At 49.8% G+C, this 18,020-nt stretch overlaps 3 protein-coding genes across 6 annotated transcripts in view; 1 reads left to right on the top strand and 2 right to left on the bottom strand.

Annotated features, from left to right (window-relative positions):
* Positions 1 to 2,352: 2,352 nt before the first annotated feature.
* On the bottom strand, positions 2,353 to 13,202 carry PQBP1 (polyglutamine binding protein 1). Its single transcript, XM_075324559.1, has 7 exons — positions 13,104 to 13,202; positions 11,278 to 11,358; positions 10,039 to 10,150; positions 4,441 to 4,541; positions 4,255 to 4,362; positions 4,115 to 4,172; positions 2,353 to 2,603 (listed from the first exon to the last, which is right to left on the bottom strand). The coding sequence occupies exons 2-7, from the start codon at positions 11,342 to 11,344 to the stop codon at positions 2,447 to 2,449; spliced, it is 603 nt and encodes a 200-aa protein (XP_075180674.1). The 5' UTR covers positions 11,345 to 11,358; positions 13,104 to 13,202; the 3' UTR covers positions 2,353 to 2,446.
* Positions 13,203 to 13,232: 30 nt separating this feature from the next.
* TIMM17B (translocase of inner mitochondrial membrane 17B) lies at positions 13,233 to 15,951 on the top strand. 2 transcript variants are annotated; one of them, XM_075324560.1, is made up of 6 exons: positions 13,233 to 13,331; positions 14,064 to 14,163; positions 14,297 to 14,360; positions 14,434 to 14,562; positions 15,167 to 15,277; positions 15,777 to 15,951. In XM_075324560.1, exons 1-6 carry the CDS (start codon positions 13,306 to 13,308, stop codon positions 15,815 to 15,817), a joined length of 471 nt encoding a protein of 156 aa, XP_075180675.1. In that variant the 5' UTR covers positions 13,233 to 13,305; the 3' UTR covers positions 15,818 to 15,951. The 2 variants fall into 2 exon arrangements, with proteins under 2 accessions (XP_075180675.1, XP_075180676.1); XM_075324561.1 differs by lacking the exon at positions 13,233 to 13,331 and adding an exon at positions 13,464 to 13,838.
* LOC142251599 (chemokine-like protein TAFA-1) overlaps positions 15,394 to 18,020 on the bottom strand; it is a 65,550-nt gene continuing 62,923 nt past the window's right edge. For all 3 annotated transcript variants that reach the window (XM_075324558.1, XM_075324556.1, XM_075324557.1), the window contains one exon: positions 15,394 to 16,168. In XM_075324558.1, coding sequence (XP_075180673.1) covers positions 16,151 to 16,168 — 18 coding nt within the window. In that variant the 3' untranslated portion in view covers positions 15,394 to 16,150. The remainder of the gene's footprint in view (positions 16,169 to 18,020) is intronic.

Genomic DNA, 18,020 nt, shown 5'->3' with positions numbered 1-18,020 from the left:
TTTAATCGCAGATGGCATTTCTGCTTCAATGAAATGGAGAGAGACACAGCTATTGGAAAATAAAATTCTTCTGGCAGCTGTGTATGTGGACCCAAGTCGTCGTATACTTCTTGATGATCAACAGCTTACTAAAGGAAAAGAAGCTGTGACTGAGGTAGCAGTTAAAATGAGCGGCTACAGGACTGCCAGGCGCAAGAGGACTTGGGTGCTGACAGTGCTACTGCTGCCGTATCTTCAGCCTCATCAGATGAGGAGTTTAACTTTGACAAGTATTTGGATGACATGGAGCAGCAACGCATTGCCGCAAGGAAAATGATTTCACTCCGTGTCCTATAGCAGCAGATTGACCAGATTTTTCACTTGCTCTCAAAGAAATAGAAAAATTCAACCGTTCATCAAAACTGACTGTGCATGAGGCAAGTCCTTTATACCCAGAAATTGTTAGTGATGTTGCCCATGTGGTTACGGCTTTGCCTCCAACCCAAGTTACTGTAGAGATGCTGTTCTCTAGCCTTAACATTATTAGGTCAGATTTGAGGTCATCTGCGAAGGAGGATCTGATGGAGGCAATTCTATTTCTTACAACAAATTCATAGAACGCACAAATGGTATTTACTATGTTATTGTTGAAAGCTGTTGTTTGCCACTTACATAGTGTATTACATAGTGTTATACCGTATTTTTCGTTTTATAAGGCGCACCGGATTATAAGATGCACCCCAAATTTAGAGCTAAAAAAGGTAAAAAAAAAAAAAAATGGGGTCAGTCTTAAAATCCAGTGCTGTCTTACCGGAGGGGGCAGCAGTGGTGGTGAAGCGGGGTCACAGGAGGCAGAGGTTGTGCTGGCAGCCGCAGCGGGTCCGTGGTGGCAGCGGCGGTAAGTAGCGTCGGGTCCGTGGTGGGAGCCACGGCTCCGGGGGACAGGTGGAGCAGGTCGGTGAAGTAAGTGTCTCAGTGTGTCCGCGGTCCCGCTTTAAATGATGGCGCATGCGCAGATGGGAGCGCTCATCCAAGAGCTCCATCTGCGCACGCGCCGACTCCCGTCGCCATCATTTGAAACTGGGACACCTGCCGTACAGCCGCCCGCCCGAAGCACACATGCACAGAGTGACAGCGAGCAGGCCGCCCGCCTGCACGTACAGAGGCAGCCGGCTCCAACAGGCACCCGGCTGCCTGCACGCACGCACAGAGAGGCAGCCGGCTGCCTGCACGTACAGAGAGGCAGCCTGCACAGACAGGCACCCGGCTGCCTGCACGCACGCACAGAGAGGCAGCCGGCTGCCTGCACGTACAGAGAGGCAGCCGGCTCCAACAGGCACCCGGCTGCCTGCACGCACGCACAGAGAGGCAGCCGGCTGCCTGCACGTACAGAGAGGCAGCCTGCACAGACAGGCACCCGGCTGCCTGCACGCACGCACAGAGAGGCAGCCGGCTGCCTGCACGTACAGAGAGGCAGCCTGCACAGACAGGTACCCGGCTGCTCGCCCGCCTGCACAGACAGGCACCCGGCTGCCTGCACGCAGCCACAGGCACCTGGCCGCCAGAACGCACCCAGTCGCCGCACAAACAGCACCCCGGTAAGTTGTATTCGGATTTTAAGACGCGCCCCTCATTTTCCTCCCAAATTTTTGGGAGGAAAAGTGCGTCTTATAATCCGAAAAATACGGTGTATATATCACTATGTAAGTGGCAAACCACAGTTTTTCAACAATAACATAGTAAATAACATTTAGTATATTGCTTATATTTAAGTGAAAAATGTATTGTACAATGTGAACATCAGACACTAAATCATTTTTATGATAAAATATATCTAAATATCTTGATTATTGTATTATAAAAATGATACAATGTCTGATGTTCACATTGTACAATACATTTTTCACTTAAATATAAGCAATATATGTGGGAGTCGGTGCAAGGGAAATTGAGGAGTCGGAGTGGCAGGTTTGGCTTACCGACTCCACAGCCCTGGATATTTCGGCAGCAGTGGCCAAACCCCTCTTAATGCATAAATTAACAGAAAACCTCGGCGCACGTGATAGTATGAGCCGGGCCCGACCCGTCCTCGGCTTCTTCTCTAGTGCCCTACCAGTCAGTACATGGGGCAATACATGATAATCGAGGCCGGGGGGATCTTTTCTGACGTTGGGCATCTCCAGAAATGGGGGAAGTGGTAAAATACTCTCGGATTGGTAAACTCCATATTTGACACTACGGTTATGTATGAACGCGAGTCTTCTGCTGAGACCACCACCCCAATCGTGGAACTGCGCAGGAGAGACCCGCCCGACACTACTACAAATCGTCCATCTTTTCGGCAGCGTTCGTCGTTATTCTCTGGGGCTCACAGATTTCTAAGAACTTTATTTAACATAGAACACAATACACCGAGCCGGGAAAACTGTACAAGGGCGAAACACACGGGGGCTGCAGAAGGACAGCCTCACTCCAGGGGTTTAGCACGAGAGGCTTCGGCATTAGCCCTGAGCACGGCCCCCGGACTGGGATATGGTCTCTGCTGAAACAAGGGTCCGGCAGCCGTAGTGTCCGCGCCGGTTTTGGCTTCGTTTCTTTTGGGAAGTCCAGTGGACCAAGTACCTCTGGGAACAATACAACAGTGCGATTAGAATGGTAAGACTGAGAGGTACAGTGATTCCACCAGCAGAATAGTGAGTGCAGCTCTGGAGTATAATACAGGAGGTAACTCAGGATCAGTAATGTAATGTATGTACACAGTGACTGCACCAGCAGAATAGTGAGTGCAGCTCTGGAGGATAATACAGGATGTAATTCAGGATCAGTAATGTATGTACACAGTGACTGCACCAGCAGAATAGTGAGTGCAGCTCTGGAGGATAATACAGGATGTAATTCAGGATCAGTAATGTATGTACACAGTGACTGCACCAGCAGAATAGTGAGTGCAGCTCTGGAGTATAATACAGGAGGTAACTCAGGATCAGTAATGTAATGTATGTATGTACACAGTGACTGCACCAGCAGAATAGTGAGTGCAGCTCTGGAGTATAATACAGGAGGTAACTCAGGATCAGTAATGTAATGTATGTACACAGTGACTGCACCAGCAGAATAGTGAGTGCAACTCTGGAGGATAATACAGGATGTAATTCAGGATCAGTAATGTATGTACACAGTGACTGCACCAGCAGAATAGTGAGCGCAGCTCTGGGGTATAATACAGGATGTAACTCAGGATCAGTAATGTAATGTATGTACACAGTGACTACACCAGCAGAATAGTGAGCGCAGCTCTGGAGTATAATACAGGATGTAATTCAGGATCAGTAATGTAATGTATGTACACAGTGACTGCACCAGCAGAATAGTGAGTGCAGCTCTGGAGTATAATACAGGAGGTAACTCAGGATCTGTAATGTATGTACACAGTGACTGCACCAGCAGAATAGTGAGTGCAGCTCTGGAGTATAATACAGGAGGTAACTCAGGATCAGTAATGTATGTACACAGTGACTGCACCAGCAGAATAGTGAGCGCAGCTCTGGGGTATAATACAGGATGTAACTCAGGATCAGTAATGTAATGTATGTACACAGTGACTACACCAGCAGAATAGTGAGCGCAGCTCTGGTGTATAATACATGATGTAACTCAGGATCAGTAATGTAATGTATGTACACAGTGACTACACCAGCAGAATAGTGAGCGCAGCTCTGGAGTATAATACAGGAGGTAACTCAGGATCAGTAATGTATGTACACAGTGACTGCACCAGCAGAATAGTGAGTGCAGCTCTGGAGTATAATACAGGAGGTAACTCAGGATCTGTAATGTATGTACACAGTGACTGCACCAGCAGAATAGTGAGTGCAGCTCTGGAGTATAATACAGGAGGTAACTCAGGATCAGTAATGTATGTACACAGTGACTGCACCAGCAGAATAGTGAGTGCAGCTCTGGGGTATAATACAGGATGTAATTCAGGATCAGTAATGTAATGTATGTACACAGTGACTGCACCAGCAAAATAGTGAGTGCAGCTCTGGAGTATAATACAGGATATAACTCAGGATCAGTAATGTATGTACACCGTGACTGCACAGGCAGAATAGTGAGTGCAGCTCTGGCGTACCTTGGAGCATCAGAGTAAGCACTTGGATCCATGGGATCGATCTCTTCCTCTTTCCTCCCTGTGAATAGAGACGCTCTGGTTATTCGGACGTTATCTACTCTTCTCGCAGAGCACCTGGTCACAATCTCTTTATGAGGCACCTTTTTTGCCTTTCTGATATGGAGCCGCTTCTTCCCTGCGGATGTGCCTCCGTTCCTTGATCTCTTCCCTCACGGGCCGCTCTGGTTTCTCCGGTCGCTCCTCTACGTCTGAAAAGTGTAATTCGTCTATGAATAATGAAGGGAATATAACGCACAGGAAGAAAAGCGGCAGACGACGGCCGTTACCTTTCTGTTTAGGAGGGCATTTTGTGATGATTGCGCTGGGGTCATGAGGGGATAACCAGGACACCAGATCCGTCTCCACATTCCAGTAATACGGGAGGCAACTGTGCAGAAGATACAAGGTAATCAGCAAATCCGGCCCTACAAGCACTGACCCTAATATCACCGGCGATGATGATCCTCCTCCTCCTCGTCTCCGTTATCACTAAACATGACCTCATCTGCCACCATATACACTGACGAGCAAAAGGGTAACAATGTTTTGACCTTCTGACTCCATATCTCACCATTAGTGTAGAGTGTAAGACGTCCTTCATTTCATAGACAATCATCTTGGCTCTCTCATACATAAATATGACTTGCAGCTATTTAGCATATCATTAGTTATGCAGATTCTTGTCAGGTCACTGCATTGTTACTGTTTTGCTCCTAAAATTCTAAATTTTTTATTATTTTGTTAGTATTTTGTAAATCCACCTTTGGCTGAATCCTTCTGGGCTCTCGATCAGATTCAAGCATGTCTAGACCGAAATCTGATCCCAGTACTCTTCTGCACGGTTCCACTGTTGGTGTATACTGGTCAGGTCTCTTCTCCACGTTCCCAGTGTTGGTGTATACTGGTCAGGTCTCTTCTCCACGTTCCCAGTGTTGGTGTATACTGGTCAGGTCTCTTCTCCACGTTCCCAGTGTTGGTGTATACTGGTCAGGTCTCTTCTCCACGTTCCCAGTGTTGGTGTATACTGGTCAGATCTCTTCTCCATGTTCCTAGTGTTGGTGTATACTGGTCAGGTCTCTTCTCCACGTTCCCAGTGTTGGTGTATATTGGTCAGGTCTCTTCTCCACGTTCCCAGTGTTGGTGTATATTGGTCAGGTCTCTTCTCCACGTTCCCAGTGTTGGTGTATACTGGTCAGGTCTCTTCTCCACATTCCCAGTGTTGGTGTATATTGGTCAGGTCTCTTCTCCACATTCCCAGTGTTGGTGTATACTGGTCAGGTCTCTTCTCCACGATCCCAGTGTTGGTGTGTACTGGTCAGGTCTCTTCTCCACGTTCCCAGTATTGGTGTATACTGGTCAGGTCTCTTCTCCACATTCCCAGTGTTGGTGTATACTGGTCAGGTCTCTTCTCCACGTTCCCAGTGTTGGTGTATACTGGTCAGGTCTCTTCTCCACGTTCCCAGTGTTGGTGTATACTGGTCAGGTCTCTTCTCCACGTTCCCAGTGTTGGTGTATACTGGTCAGGTCTCTTCTCCACGTTCCCAGTGTTGGTGTATACTGGTCAGGTCTCTTCTCCACGTTCCCAGTGTTGGTGTATACTGGTCAGGTCTCTTCTCCACGTTCCCAGTGTTGGTGTATACTGGTCAGGTCTCTTCTCCACGTTCCCAGTGTTGGTGTATACTGGTCAGGTCTCTTCTCCACGTTCCCAGTGTTGGTGTATACTGGTCAGGTCTCTTCTCCACGTTCCCAGTGTTGGTGTATACTGGTCAGGTCTCTTCTCCACGTTCCCAGTGTTGGTGTATACTGGTCCGGTCTCTTCTCCACGTTCCCAGTGTTGGTGTATACTGGTCCGGTCTCTTCTCCACGTTCCCAGTGTTGGTGTATACTGGTCCGGTCTCTTCTCCACGTTCCCAGTGTTGGTGTATACTGGTCAGGTCTCTTCTCCACGTTCCCAGTGTTGGTGTATACTGGTCAGGTCTCTTCTCCACGTTCCCAATGTTGGTGTATACTGGTCAGGTCTCTTCTCCACATTCCCAGTGTTGATGTATACTGGTCAGGTCTCTTCTCCACGTTCCCAGTGTTGGTGTATACTGGTCAGGTCTCTTCTCCACGTTCCCAGTGTTGGTGTATACTGGTCAGGTCTCTTCTCCACATTCCCAGTGTTGGTGTATACTGGTCAGGTCTCTTCTCCATGTTCCCAGTGTTGGTGTATACTGGTCAGGTCTCTTCTCCACGTTCCCAGTGTTGGTGTATACTGGTCAGGTCTCTTCTCCATGTTCCCAGTGTTGGTGTATACTGGTCAGGTCTCTTCTCCACGTTCCCAGTGTTGGTGTATACTGGTCAGGTCTCTTCTCCATGTTCCCAGTGTTGGTGTATACTGGTCAGGTCTCTTCTCCACGTTCCCAGTGTTGGTGTATACTGGTCAGATCTCTTCTCCACGTTCCCAGTGTTGGTGTATACTGGTCAGGTCTCTTCTCCACGTTCCCAGTGTTGGTGTATACTGGTCAGGTCTCTTCTCCACGTTCCCAGTGTTGGTGTATACTGGTCAGGTCTCTTCTCCACGTTCCCAGTGTTGGTGTATACTGGTCAGATCTCTTCTCCACGTTCCCAGTGTTGGTGTATACTGGTCAGGTCTCTTCTCCACGTTCCCAGTGTTGGTGTATACTGGTCAGGTCTCTTCTCCACGTTCCCAGTGTTGGTGTATACTGGTCAGGTCTCTTCTCCACGTTCCCAGTGTTGGTGTATACTGGTCAGGTCTCTTCTCCACGTTCCCAGTGTTGGTGTATACTGGTCAGGTTTCTTCTCCACGTTCCCAGTGTTGGTGTATACTGGTCAGGTCTCTTCTCCATGTTTCCAGTGTTGTATACTGGTCAGGTTTCTTCTCCACGTTCCCAGTATTGGTGTATACTGGTCAGGTCTCTTTCTCCACGTTTCCAGTGTTGTATACTGGTCGGGTCTCTTCTACAGGTTGCCAATGTTGGTGTATAGAGCTTTTTCTTAAAGTCTACCCACGAGTGTTGGATTGGGTTGAGGTCTGGGGACTGTGGGGACAATCCAGCTCCTCTACGTCATTGTCATTGACCCATTTCTTCTCCAATCTCGCTGTATGCTCGGGGTCGTTCTCCTGCTGAAACAGTGTCGTCCTTTTCATACTCCTAGTACTTGAGTGTACGAAGTAACTCTTCTTGTAGGATACTCACATATACAGTGCTGGCCAAAAGCATTGGCACCCCTGCAATTCTGTCAGATAATACTCAGTTTCTTCCTGAAAATGATTGCAATCACAAATTCTTTGGTATTATTATCTTCATTTATTTTTCTTGCAATGAAAAAGCACAAAAGAGAATGAAACAAAAATCAAATCATTGATCATTTCACACAAAACTCCAAAAATGGCCCGGACAAAAGTATTGGCACCCTCAGCCTAATACTTGGTTGCACAACCTTTAGCCAAAATAACTGCGCACAACCGCTTCCGGTGACCATCAATGAGGTTCTTACAATGCTCTGCTGGAATTTTAGACCATGCTTCTTTGGCAAACTGCTCCAGGTCCCTGAGATTTGAAGGGGCCTTCTCCAAACTGCCATTGTGAGATCTCTCCACAGGTGCTCTATGGGGTTCAGGTCTGGACTCATTGCTGGCCACTTTAGTAGTCTCCAGTGCTTTCTCTCAAACCATTTTCTAGTGCTTTTTGAAGTGTGTTTTGAGTCATTGTCCTGCTGGAAGACCCATGACCTCTGAGGGAGACCCAGCTTTCTCACACTGGGCCCTACATTATGCTGCAAAATTTGTTGGTAGTCTTCAGACTTCATAATGCCATGCACACGGTCAAGCAGTCCAGTGCCAGAGGCAGCAAAGCAACCCCAAAACATCAGGGAACCTCCACCATGTTTGACTGTAGGGACCGTGTTCTTTTCTTTGGAGTGCCTCTTTTTTTCCCTGTAAACTCTATGTTGATGGCTTTTCCCAAAAAGCTCTACTTTTGTCTCATCTGACCAGAGAACATTCTTCCAAAACGTTATAGGCTCTCTCAGGTAAGTTTTGGCAAACTCCAGCCTGGCTTTTTTATGTCTCGGGGTAAGAAGTGGGGTCTTCCTGGGTATCCTACCATACAGTCCCTTTTCATTCAGATGCCGACGGATAGTACGGGTGACACTGGTGTACCCTCGGACTGCAGGGCAGCTTGAACTTGTTTGGATGTTAGTCGAGGTTCTTTATCCACCATCCGCACAATCTTGCGTTGAAATCTCTCGTCAATTTTTCTTTTCCTTCCACATCTAGGGAGGTTAGCCACAGTGCCATGGGCTTTACACTTCTTGATGACACTGCGCACCGCAGACACAGGAACTTTCAGGTCTTTGGAGATGGACTTGTAGCCTTGAGATTGCTCATGCTTCCTCACAATTTGGATTCTCAAGTCCTCAGACAGTTCTTTGGTCTTCTTTCTTGTCTCCATGCTCAATGTGGTGCACACAAGGACACAGGACAGAGGATGAGGCAACTTTAATCCATGTCACCTGCTGCAAGTGTGATTTATTATTGCCAGCACCTGTTAGGTGCCACAGGTAAGTTACAGGGGCTGTTATTACACAAATTACAGAAGCATCACAGGATTTTTCAAACAGTGCCAATACTTTTGTCCACCCCCTTTTTATGTTTGGTGTGGAATTATATCCAATTTGGCTTTATGACCATTTTTTTTTCCCCATTGAAGACAAATTAAATGAAGATAATACCAAAGAATTTGTGATTGCAATCATTTTCAGGAAGAAACTGAGTATTATCTGACAGAATTGCAGGGGTGCCAATACTTTTGGCCAGCACTGTAGCTCAGCACTGAGACCACCATCCATCCTGGGCAAATATCCAACGTCTTTAGCAGTGAATCCCCCCCTATCATCAGACTTCCTCCACCGAACTTGGCAGTTCCTTCACTCTCTTGATCCACTCGCCTATTCTTTCACTTGTTTCTTCGAGACCAAATTTCCCCCATCAGAGCCGTCTATTGTCTTTCATCTCATCGCCCCAAGTCCCCCGTTTCCAATCTTCCACTTTTCGTCCTTCTTTGTACACTTGAGCTGACGTTTTTTATGAGGATGTTGCAGTTGAGGCTTCTTCACCTTTTTCGGGCCACCATTCCAGACTTGTGTAACGCGGGTCGCATGGACGTCTGTGATGTCACTATTATGAAGCAGACGAGCCGCCTCCACTGCCGGGTGTCACCAGAACGGATAGACCTTATCAGCGACTTGTTGGCTGATATTTTGCCTGGACATCACCTCTTGGCTTTTGGATGTATGGACGGACTGAATTCCATATTTTTCCACCTGTCGTGGCCTCACATGATGCAGTTTGGCAAATTCCTTGGCCGAGAGACCGGTATTGATCTGGATGATGCGGTTTCTCTTTTCTCAAGAAATCTTCATGGCTGCTCCTCGATTTGAACCAGTGACCTTTCACTTGGAAATCAACCTAATAATACACTGAGCTATTAGGAAATTAGAGAACAGGTTGTAATTTGTAGTATAAAAGAAGAAAAAGAGCAAAACAGTAACAATGCAGTGACATGAGAAGAATCTGCATAACTAACCATAGGCTAAACAGCTGCTAATCACATTTATGTATGAGATAGCCAAGATGATTGTCTATAAAATGAAGGACGTCTCACGCTCAAAGATATGGAGCCTGAAGGGCAAAATATAAAATCACTTTCATGACAAGACCTCGTCCATAGATGTGCCCGGACAAACCCAGATCACTGGAAAATATCCCTCACCAGCGTCTCTGCCCACGGTGCTGTGTATATACCAGATGCATGGCGTGTGGCAGACGTGACCCTCCCCCACATATCCTCCTGGCATCCATGCACAGGGCAGATCCTCACCATATCGGATCATACACCTTGTACCAGTTGGGAGGGAGATTCTCTATCCGCGTAGCCTCATAGTCCACATTGTCGTCGTCATAGTCCTCAGCGATGACCTCCTCTGCCGCCTCTGTGGAAGCAAATAAAGTGAGTGCAAATGAGTAAAATAGTATAAAAATACCAATAATTCACCATTTTCAACATGGCTGCTTGCTGTCAGTGAATGGTACCCTGTTTCCCCGAAAATAAGACACCATCATATTTTTTTTGCTCCAAAAAACAACAACTATGTATTTTCAGGGAGACATGATTTTGGGTAAGTTTAACCCCCCAAAAATGCAGATCGCTCTTCCCATTCCCAGGATCGTCATACATACCAGACCCCGGGCATCAGATCCCAGGTCCTCCTGCAATCCTTGGCGGGTTCTCCCAGCAGGTACTGTAAGCTGCACGCCGTCCTCCCCTGCTTCTGGCCGACACCACGTATCGCGCACCCACACACTCACCACATCTGGCGATACCACTAGCTTCCGGTCAGCAAGGGACTCTTTGCTCACTTGTCTCTATGATGCGTTCCACCCCTGCAGGTCCTGGAAGCTCCACTGCACAGCGTCACATGATGCGTTGCACCCGCAGGTCCTGGAAGCTCTACGGCACAGTGCACTGCGTCACATGATGCTTCCACCCTCAGGTCCTGGAAGCTCCACTGCACAGTGTCACAGGTCCTTAAGCAACCGAGAAGCAATCGATATCGCTGGATGTGGTGAGTGTCTGTGTGCAATCTGATGTGTCATCTGATGTGTGTGTTCCACTGCTCCCGGTCGGCGTCTGGTGAGTATGATTGGAGCGTTTTCTCTCTTCTTTCTATTGGGGGTGTCTGCTTTCTATTATGAAGTGTCCTGCACTATTCTTAACTTTTTTTTTTTAGCTACACGGACACTTCATTATTGAACCACGACTAGGGCTTATTTTCGGGGGATGTCTTATATTTAGGCCTTGCAAAAAACTCCTGCTAGGTCTTATTTTCGGGGAAACAGTAATATAGAGCTGTTAGTGTGTCAGTGCGCTTTCTGGTTACCACCTCGGTGTGATCAGGGACGTTTGCAGGGGACGGATGTTTCCGTGCAGCAAGCAGAGATCTGGAAACTTGTTTATTAGTCGTAGAACAAAAAATTTGCCTGGTTTACCAAGATTTTGAGCAGACAGATGTGCTCGGCGGAGGGAGGTGGCTGCGCTCTCCGAGGCGCCAGAACTCACCGGCTTCCACATGTTTCAAGATTCCTCTTTTCGCCAATCGGGCTTGCAGGGCCAAAGGCAGCGGCATCGCGAGTCACCAACCTGCAGAAACAGACACAGGTGAGCGGTGCAGCACCTAAATGTACCCGGCACAACGCTGGAGCCCCTAAATGTGCCCAGACCCCACGCTGGAGCCCCTAAATGTGCCCAGACCCCACGCTGCAGCCCCTAAATGTGCCCAGACCCCACGCTGCAGCCCCTAAATGTGCCCAGACCCCACGCTGCAGCCCCTAAATGTGCCCAGACCCCAAGCTGCAGCCCCTAAATGTGCCCAGACCCCAAGCTGCAGCCCCTAAATGTGCCCAGACCCCAAGCTGCAGCCCCTAAATGTGCCCAGACCCCAAGCTGCAGCCCCTAAATGTGCCCAGACCCCACGCTGCAGCCCCTAAATGTGCCCAGACCCCACGCTGCAGCCCCTAAATGTGCCCAGACCCCACGCTGCAGCCCCTAAATGTGCCCAGCACAACGCTGCAGCCCCTAAATGTGCCCAGCACAACGCTGCAGCCCCTAAATGTGCCCAGCACAACGCTGCAGCCCCTAAATGTGCCCAACACAACGCTGCAGCCCCTAAATGTGCCCAGCACAACGCTGCAGCCCCTAAATGTGCCCAGCACAACGCTGCAGCCCCTAAATGTGCCCAGCACAACGCTGCAGCCCCTAAATGTGAGCAGACCCCACGCTGCAGCCCCTAAATGTGCCCAGCACAACGCTGCAGCCCCTAAATGTGCCCAGCACAACGCTGCAGCCCCTAAATGTGCCCAGACCCCACGCTGCAGCCCCTAAATGTGCCCAGACCCCACGCTGCAGCCCCTAAATGTGCCCAGACCCCACGCTGCAGCCCCTAAATGTGCCCAGACCCCAAGCTGCAGCCCCTAAATGTGCCCAGACCCCAAGCTGCAGCCCCTAAATGTGCCCAGACCCCAAGCTGCAGCCCCTAAATGTGCCCAGACCCCACGCTGCAGCCCCTAAATGTGCCCAGACCCCACGCTGCAGCCCCTAAATGTGCCCAGACCCCACGCTGCAGCCCCTAAATGTGCCCAGACCCCACGCTGCAGCCCCTAAATGTGCCCAGCACAACGCTGCAGCCCCTAAATGTGCCCAGCACAACGCTGCAGCCCCTAAATGTGCCCAGCACAACGCTGCAGCCCCTGAATGTGCCCAGACCCCACGCTGCAGCCCCTGAATGTGCCCAGACCCCACGCTGCAGCCCCTAAATGTGCCCAGACCCCACGCTGCAGCCCCTAAATGTGCCCAGACCCCACGCTGCAGCCCCTAAATGTGCCCAGACCCCACGCTGCAGCCCCTAAATGTGCCCAGACCCCACGCTGCAGCCCCTAAATGTGCCCAGACCCCACGCTGCAGCCCCTAAATGTGCCCAGACCCCACGCTGCAGCCCCTAAATGTGCCCAGACCCCAAGCTGCAGCCCCTAAATGTGCCCAGACCCCAAGCTGCAGCCCCTAAATGTGCCCAGACCCCACGCTGCAGCCCCTAAATGTGCCCAGCACAACGCTGCAGCCCCTAAATGTGCCCAGCACAACGCTGCAGCCCCTAAATGTGCCCAGCACAACGCTGCAGCCCCTAAATGTGCCCAGCACAACGCTGCAGCCCCTGAATGTGCCCAAACCCCAGCCTACAGGCACCAGGGTCTGGAAAACCTCTGCAGCCCCTACTGCCCCACACTCTGCAGCATGCTGGTTCTTGTGGTGCTCCACACTGGTAGGGAATGCTGATATGTGCACAAACACATAAACCCCCTCAGGATAAAGGAGAGAAAAAATACACAAACCAGCCGTGCGACTCCGCGCTCACCGTCTTCACTATTTGGAGGTCGCAGATTGATGGCGTCACTGACACGCAAGGCTCTGCGTTCCACGTCTCGTTTCCGGCTCCTTCACCCATGTATTGCCAATAGGAAGTGCTTTTCTACCCCCACGTGACCCATTCTTCTTAAAGCGGCCGACGTCACTTCCACTGCTGGCCCAAAAAGAATGGAGGAATATGTGCGGGAACCATGGTAACGCAGGGCATGACGGGAATGTGTCGCTGACTACCTAACTGCTCCATATTTGGAGGGTGACTGTAGCTAGGTGGTGGCGCTGTAGGAGATGTCCACACCCCAGTGCATTGTGGGAGGCAGCCTGTACAGCTGTGCAGAGGATGCCGGGAAATTTGGTTTCACATTCGCTTGTTGTCGGTAGCAACCAATCAGAGCTCAGCTTGTATCTGACAACCTTCTATGGGAAAATGAAAGGAGGACTGTGATTGGTTGCTATGGAGAGCAGGGAGGCTTCTTCCTAGCAACCACATAGATACTTGAGCCCCATTCCCTAATTTTAGGGAGCCATCGTCCCTCATGCAGCTCATATCATGTGGAGCACAGATTTCTACTCATAGACGACTTTATATAATTTCTGTTGCAGCGTCTTCCCCTTTCACTACCTCTGCATGCTGTCAGTGGATGGCGGTCGTCCTGTACTGCAGGCGCCACATCTGACTGACCACGGACCACGACGGCAATCGTGTATGGAAATTCTCTGCACCAGTTTTATCGCTCTACGGACCCCTCCCCATACATAAAGGGCGTATATCGGGGTATATGGCGGTAATAATGGGGGCCCCATGTCGTAATAGGCTCCAACCTTGTGAACTACAACTCCCAGCATGCTCTAGAGTGGACATCATGGGAATGGTAGTTTTGAGGCCAGCATCTCTCTCTGGAGTAACAGCTGCCATTTTTCTTTTCCAGCCCCTGGAGGATTGTCGATGACTGCGGAGGAGCCTTTACGATGGGGCTCATCGGGGGAGGGGTGTTTCAGTCCATTAAAGGCTTCCGGAACGCTCCGGTGGTGAGTATGATCGCTGAGGTCCGATGTCCCCCTGAATTCCGGGATGTGGCCTCGCTCCTGTGCTGCCGGATCCCGGGAAAGACTCTAACATCGGTGGCCCCGTTACATTGACTCCTTTTTTTTTTCTTCCTAGGGGTTCAAGCACCGTCTGCGGGGCAGCATGAATGCCGTCAAAATCCGTGCGCCCCAGATAGGAGGTGAGGGGTGTGATTTGGTCGCCCTTTTTTGACACCATCTCCACCCTCTTACCATCTTTTTTTCCCCGTACAGGCAGCTTTGCGGTGTGGGGGGGCTTGTTCTCCACTATTGACTGTGGTCTGGTGAAGCTTCGCGGGAAGGAAGACCCCTGGAATTCCATCACCAGCGGCGCTCTCACCGGGGCCGTGCTGGCGTCTCGCAGTAAGGAACCTCTCACCACCTATAGATCCTTCTCAAATGTATGGGAGACTCCGGATAGAAGATATTCCATTTACATGATACAAGAAGACGTGACCCCTGACTGTGGGGTACACTATGGGACGGACTATAATATATGGATGGCCTCGGGCTGCCATCTTTTTTAGCAGTGGGGGATGATTGTACCTCTTTTTAATATTTTGAGATCAAAGGAACAATGATGAAAAGGGGGCTCCTCCTTGAATCTTTGCAGTTGGGTCAGTAATGGGTTAAATGCCTCAAGCCCCCACAGATAATTGTTTCTCGGATTTGCTTTATCGCCATTGGGGTACGCTCACACGAACCGTATGACTTGCACGAGTCTCGCATTGCATCACCCAGCACGGCCACGCACTCTCTGGACAGAAGCGTGCAGCTGCGTAGAAATACATGCAGCCGACGTCAGGAGAGAAGCTGGGTGATGCGATGCGAAACTTGTGCGAGCGCACCCTTAAAATGGGAGAAGCTGCAGAAATGATAAATTTACGGGGTACTGACGTGAACGATGCTGCCATGTACCCGCACAGCTCGAGTGCACCCAGGTAACCGTCTGTGTTTCATCCCTTAGGTGGACCTCTGGCTATGGTGGGCTCAGCGCTGATGGGGGGGATATTATTGGCTCTTATAGAAGGTGTCGGCATCCTCCTGACCCGCTACACAGCACAGCAGTTTCAGAACCGTAAGTTTTTTTAATAAAAAGAGACCATAGAGTACAAACAATTTTTATTTTAAAGGGGTAGTACAACTTAAATATCTTGTAATTTGACACCTATTGCAGGAGAACCCCCCCCCCCCCCCACCCATATTAATTCTTGAGAGGTCACCATAGACATCAGATGATCGGCCGGTCCCCCCAAAATTGTCAGATTTGGCTTTTATCCTATGTGTACGGGGGACCTTTAGTTCCAGCTGTTCTTATCCGCCATCGCAGGGGGGGGGGGCATGTAGTACAGCTCTGTTGTGGTTGATGGAGGGGGTCCCGGTGTAGCCCACTCTATGCACCCTCATACGTCATGATTTTGCCTCCTCCTGGTCTGTTCCGCTTCTGGCGGTGGATTTCTACCCCGGTCACAGTCTTTGTTGTATATGGGCCCTATTCTGTCCACATTCGGAGGGGAGGGCGCCATTGAGGGATGAGCGTGCGGTCCTTCATCCGTCCTTGTTGGTTTATTTTGCAGCCAGTCCGTTTGCAGAAGGGCCGAGCAATATACCGCACTGACGCCGGAGACCTTCGGCCCCTCGGGCTTTTTATCTCAATGGTGGCGATGGTGAAGACCTTGCGCTACAGGTTAAGGAAGAATATGGGATTTGTATAGCGTTCTTATCCTTATGTAATAAACAGTATTCATTGTATCTGTGTGACCCGCAGCGTGTGTATGGTGGAGAATGGGGGGGTTAGGTCATGTTCTCTGTTAGACACATTAAATTTGGTTTTATTTCCATTTGTCCAGTAAGAATCCCTCATACACCCCCCCCCCCCTCCAGGCGACGGGGGAGAAATGTCTGTAGAATAATTGTACTTGGACGTGGCGTTAGGTGATTTCTTCGGTTTTCAGTAGCGAGGGTGAATCTAGAAAACAAAGCAGACAATGCTGGATGTAACGTACGACTGATAGCAGCGGTGCAAAACAAGCGGCCATTGTCTGCAGCCCCCAACCCTCTGGGCACATGTGCTCCTCTGTGACAATCAAGGGCATGTAGCCTGGGATCAGGGATGGGTAGATATCCTTCATATCAATGGAGGTCATCTGTAGGACCCCTTATATATTGGTAGGATTTTCCTGTTCCCTATGTGGGACTCCATAGAGGGGTAGCTGAGGTGGCCATGCATGTAGCTTGGGTGCAGGGATGGGTAGATATCCTTCATATCAATGGAGGTCATCTATAGGACCCCTTATATATTGGTAGGATTCTCCCGTTCCCTGTGTGGGACTCCATAGAGGGTAGCTGAGGTGGCCATGCATGTAGCTTGGGTGCAGGGATGGGTAGATATCCTTCATATCAATGGAGGTCATCTGTAGGACCCCTTATATATTGGTGGGACTCCATAGAGGGGTAGCTGAGGTGGCCATGCATGTAGCTTGGGTGCAGGGATGGGTAGATATCCTTCATATCAATGGAGGTCATCTGTAGGACCCCTTATATATTGGTGGGACTCTATAGAGGGGTAGCTGAGGTGGCCATGCATGTAGCTTGGGTGCAGGGATGGGTAGATATCCTTCATATCAATGGAGGTCATCTATAGGACCCCTTATATATTGGTAGGATTCTCCCGTTCCCTGTGTGGGACTCCATAGAGGGTAGCTGAGGTGGCCATGCATGTAGCTTGGGTGCAGGGATGGGTAGATATCCTTCATATCAATGGAGGTCATCTGTAGGACCCCTTATATATTGGTGGGACTCCATAGAGGGGTAGCTGAGGTGGCCATGCATGTAGCTTGGGTGCAGGGATGGGTAGATATCCTTCATATCAATGGAGGTCATCTGTAGGACCCCTTATATATTGGTGGGACTCTATAGAGGGGTAGCTGAGGTGGCCATGCATGTAGCTTGGGTGCAGGGATGGGTAGATATCCTTCATATCAATGGAGGTCATCTGTAGGACCCCTTATATATTGGTGGGACTCCATAGAGGGGTAGCTGAGGTGGCCATGCATGTAGCTTGGGTGCAGGGATGGGTAGATATCCTTTATATCAATGGAGGTCATCTGTAGGACCCCTATATATTGGTAGGATTTTCCTGTTCCCTATGTGGGACTCCATAGAGGGGTAGCTGAGGTGGCCATGCATGTAGCTTGGGTGCAGGGATGGGTAGATATCCTTCATATCAATGGAGGTCATCTGTAGGACCCCTTATATATTGGTGGGACTCCATAGAGGGGTAGCTGAGGTGGCCATGCATGTAGCTTGGGTGCAGGGATGGGTAGATATCCTTCATATCAATGGAGGTCATCTGTAGGACCCCTTATATATTGGTGGGACTCTATAGAGGGGTAGCTGAGGTGGCCATGCATGTAGCTTGGGTGCAGGGATGGGTAGATATCCTTCATATCAATGGAGGTCATCTGTAGGACCCCTTATATATTGGTGGGACTCCATAGAGGGGTAGCTGAGGTGGCCATGCATGTAGCTTGGGTGCAGGGATGGGTAGATATCCTTTATATCAATGGAGGTCATCTGTAGGACCCCTATATATTGGTAGGATTCTCCTGTTCCCTGTGTGGGACTCCATAGAGGGGTAGCTGAGGTGGCCATGCAAGTAGCCTGGGAGCAGGGATGGGTAAATAAGAATGATGCCGCGGGAGGCCACCCGTAGGACCCCCCCCCCCATATATTGGCCATGCATGCCGTTTTTCGGTAGATGAGTCGTGTACCTCGATATTTGTATCCCCGCTCCGATCTGACCGCAGCCTCTATATCTG

Source organism: Anomaloglossus baeobatrachus, chromosome 9, assembly GCF_048569485.1.
Source record: "Anomaloglossus baeobatrachus isolate aAnoBae1 chromosome 9, aAnoBae1.hap1, whole genome shotgun sequence".
NCBI lineage: Eukaryota > Metazoa > Chordata > Amphibia > Anura > Aromobatidae > Anomaloglossus > Anomaloglossus baeobatrachus.
This window is presented reverse-complemented; position numbering and strand designations above follow the sequence as displayed.

Bases quoted from the DNA above. Each gene is read 5' to 3' on its own strand.
- TIMM17B (XM_075324560.1), top strand. From the start codon at position 13,306: ATGGAGGAATATGTGCGGGAACCATG. The intron at 13,332-14,063 runs GTAACGCAGGGC...TTTCTTTTCCAG, and splicing joins GAATATGTGCGGGAACCATG to CCCCTGGAGGATTGTCGATG. The intron at 15,278-15,776 runs GTAAGTTTTTTT...TTTATTTTGCAG, and splicing joins AGCACAGCAGTTTCAGAACC to CCAGTCCGTTTGCAGAAGGG.
- PQBP1 (XM_075324559.1), bottom strand. From the start codon at position 11,344: ATGCCGCTGCCTTTGGCCCTGCAAGCCCGATTGGCGAAAAGAGGAATC. The intron at 4,542-10,038 runs GTGAGGATCTGC...TCTTCTGCACAG, and splicing joins AAGGTGTATGATCCGATATG to TTGCCTCCCGTATTACTGGA. The intron at 4,173-4,254 runs GTGCCTCATAAA...CTCTATTCACAG, and splicing joins ATATCAGAAAGGCAAAAAAG to GGAGGAAAGAGGAAGAGATC.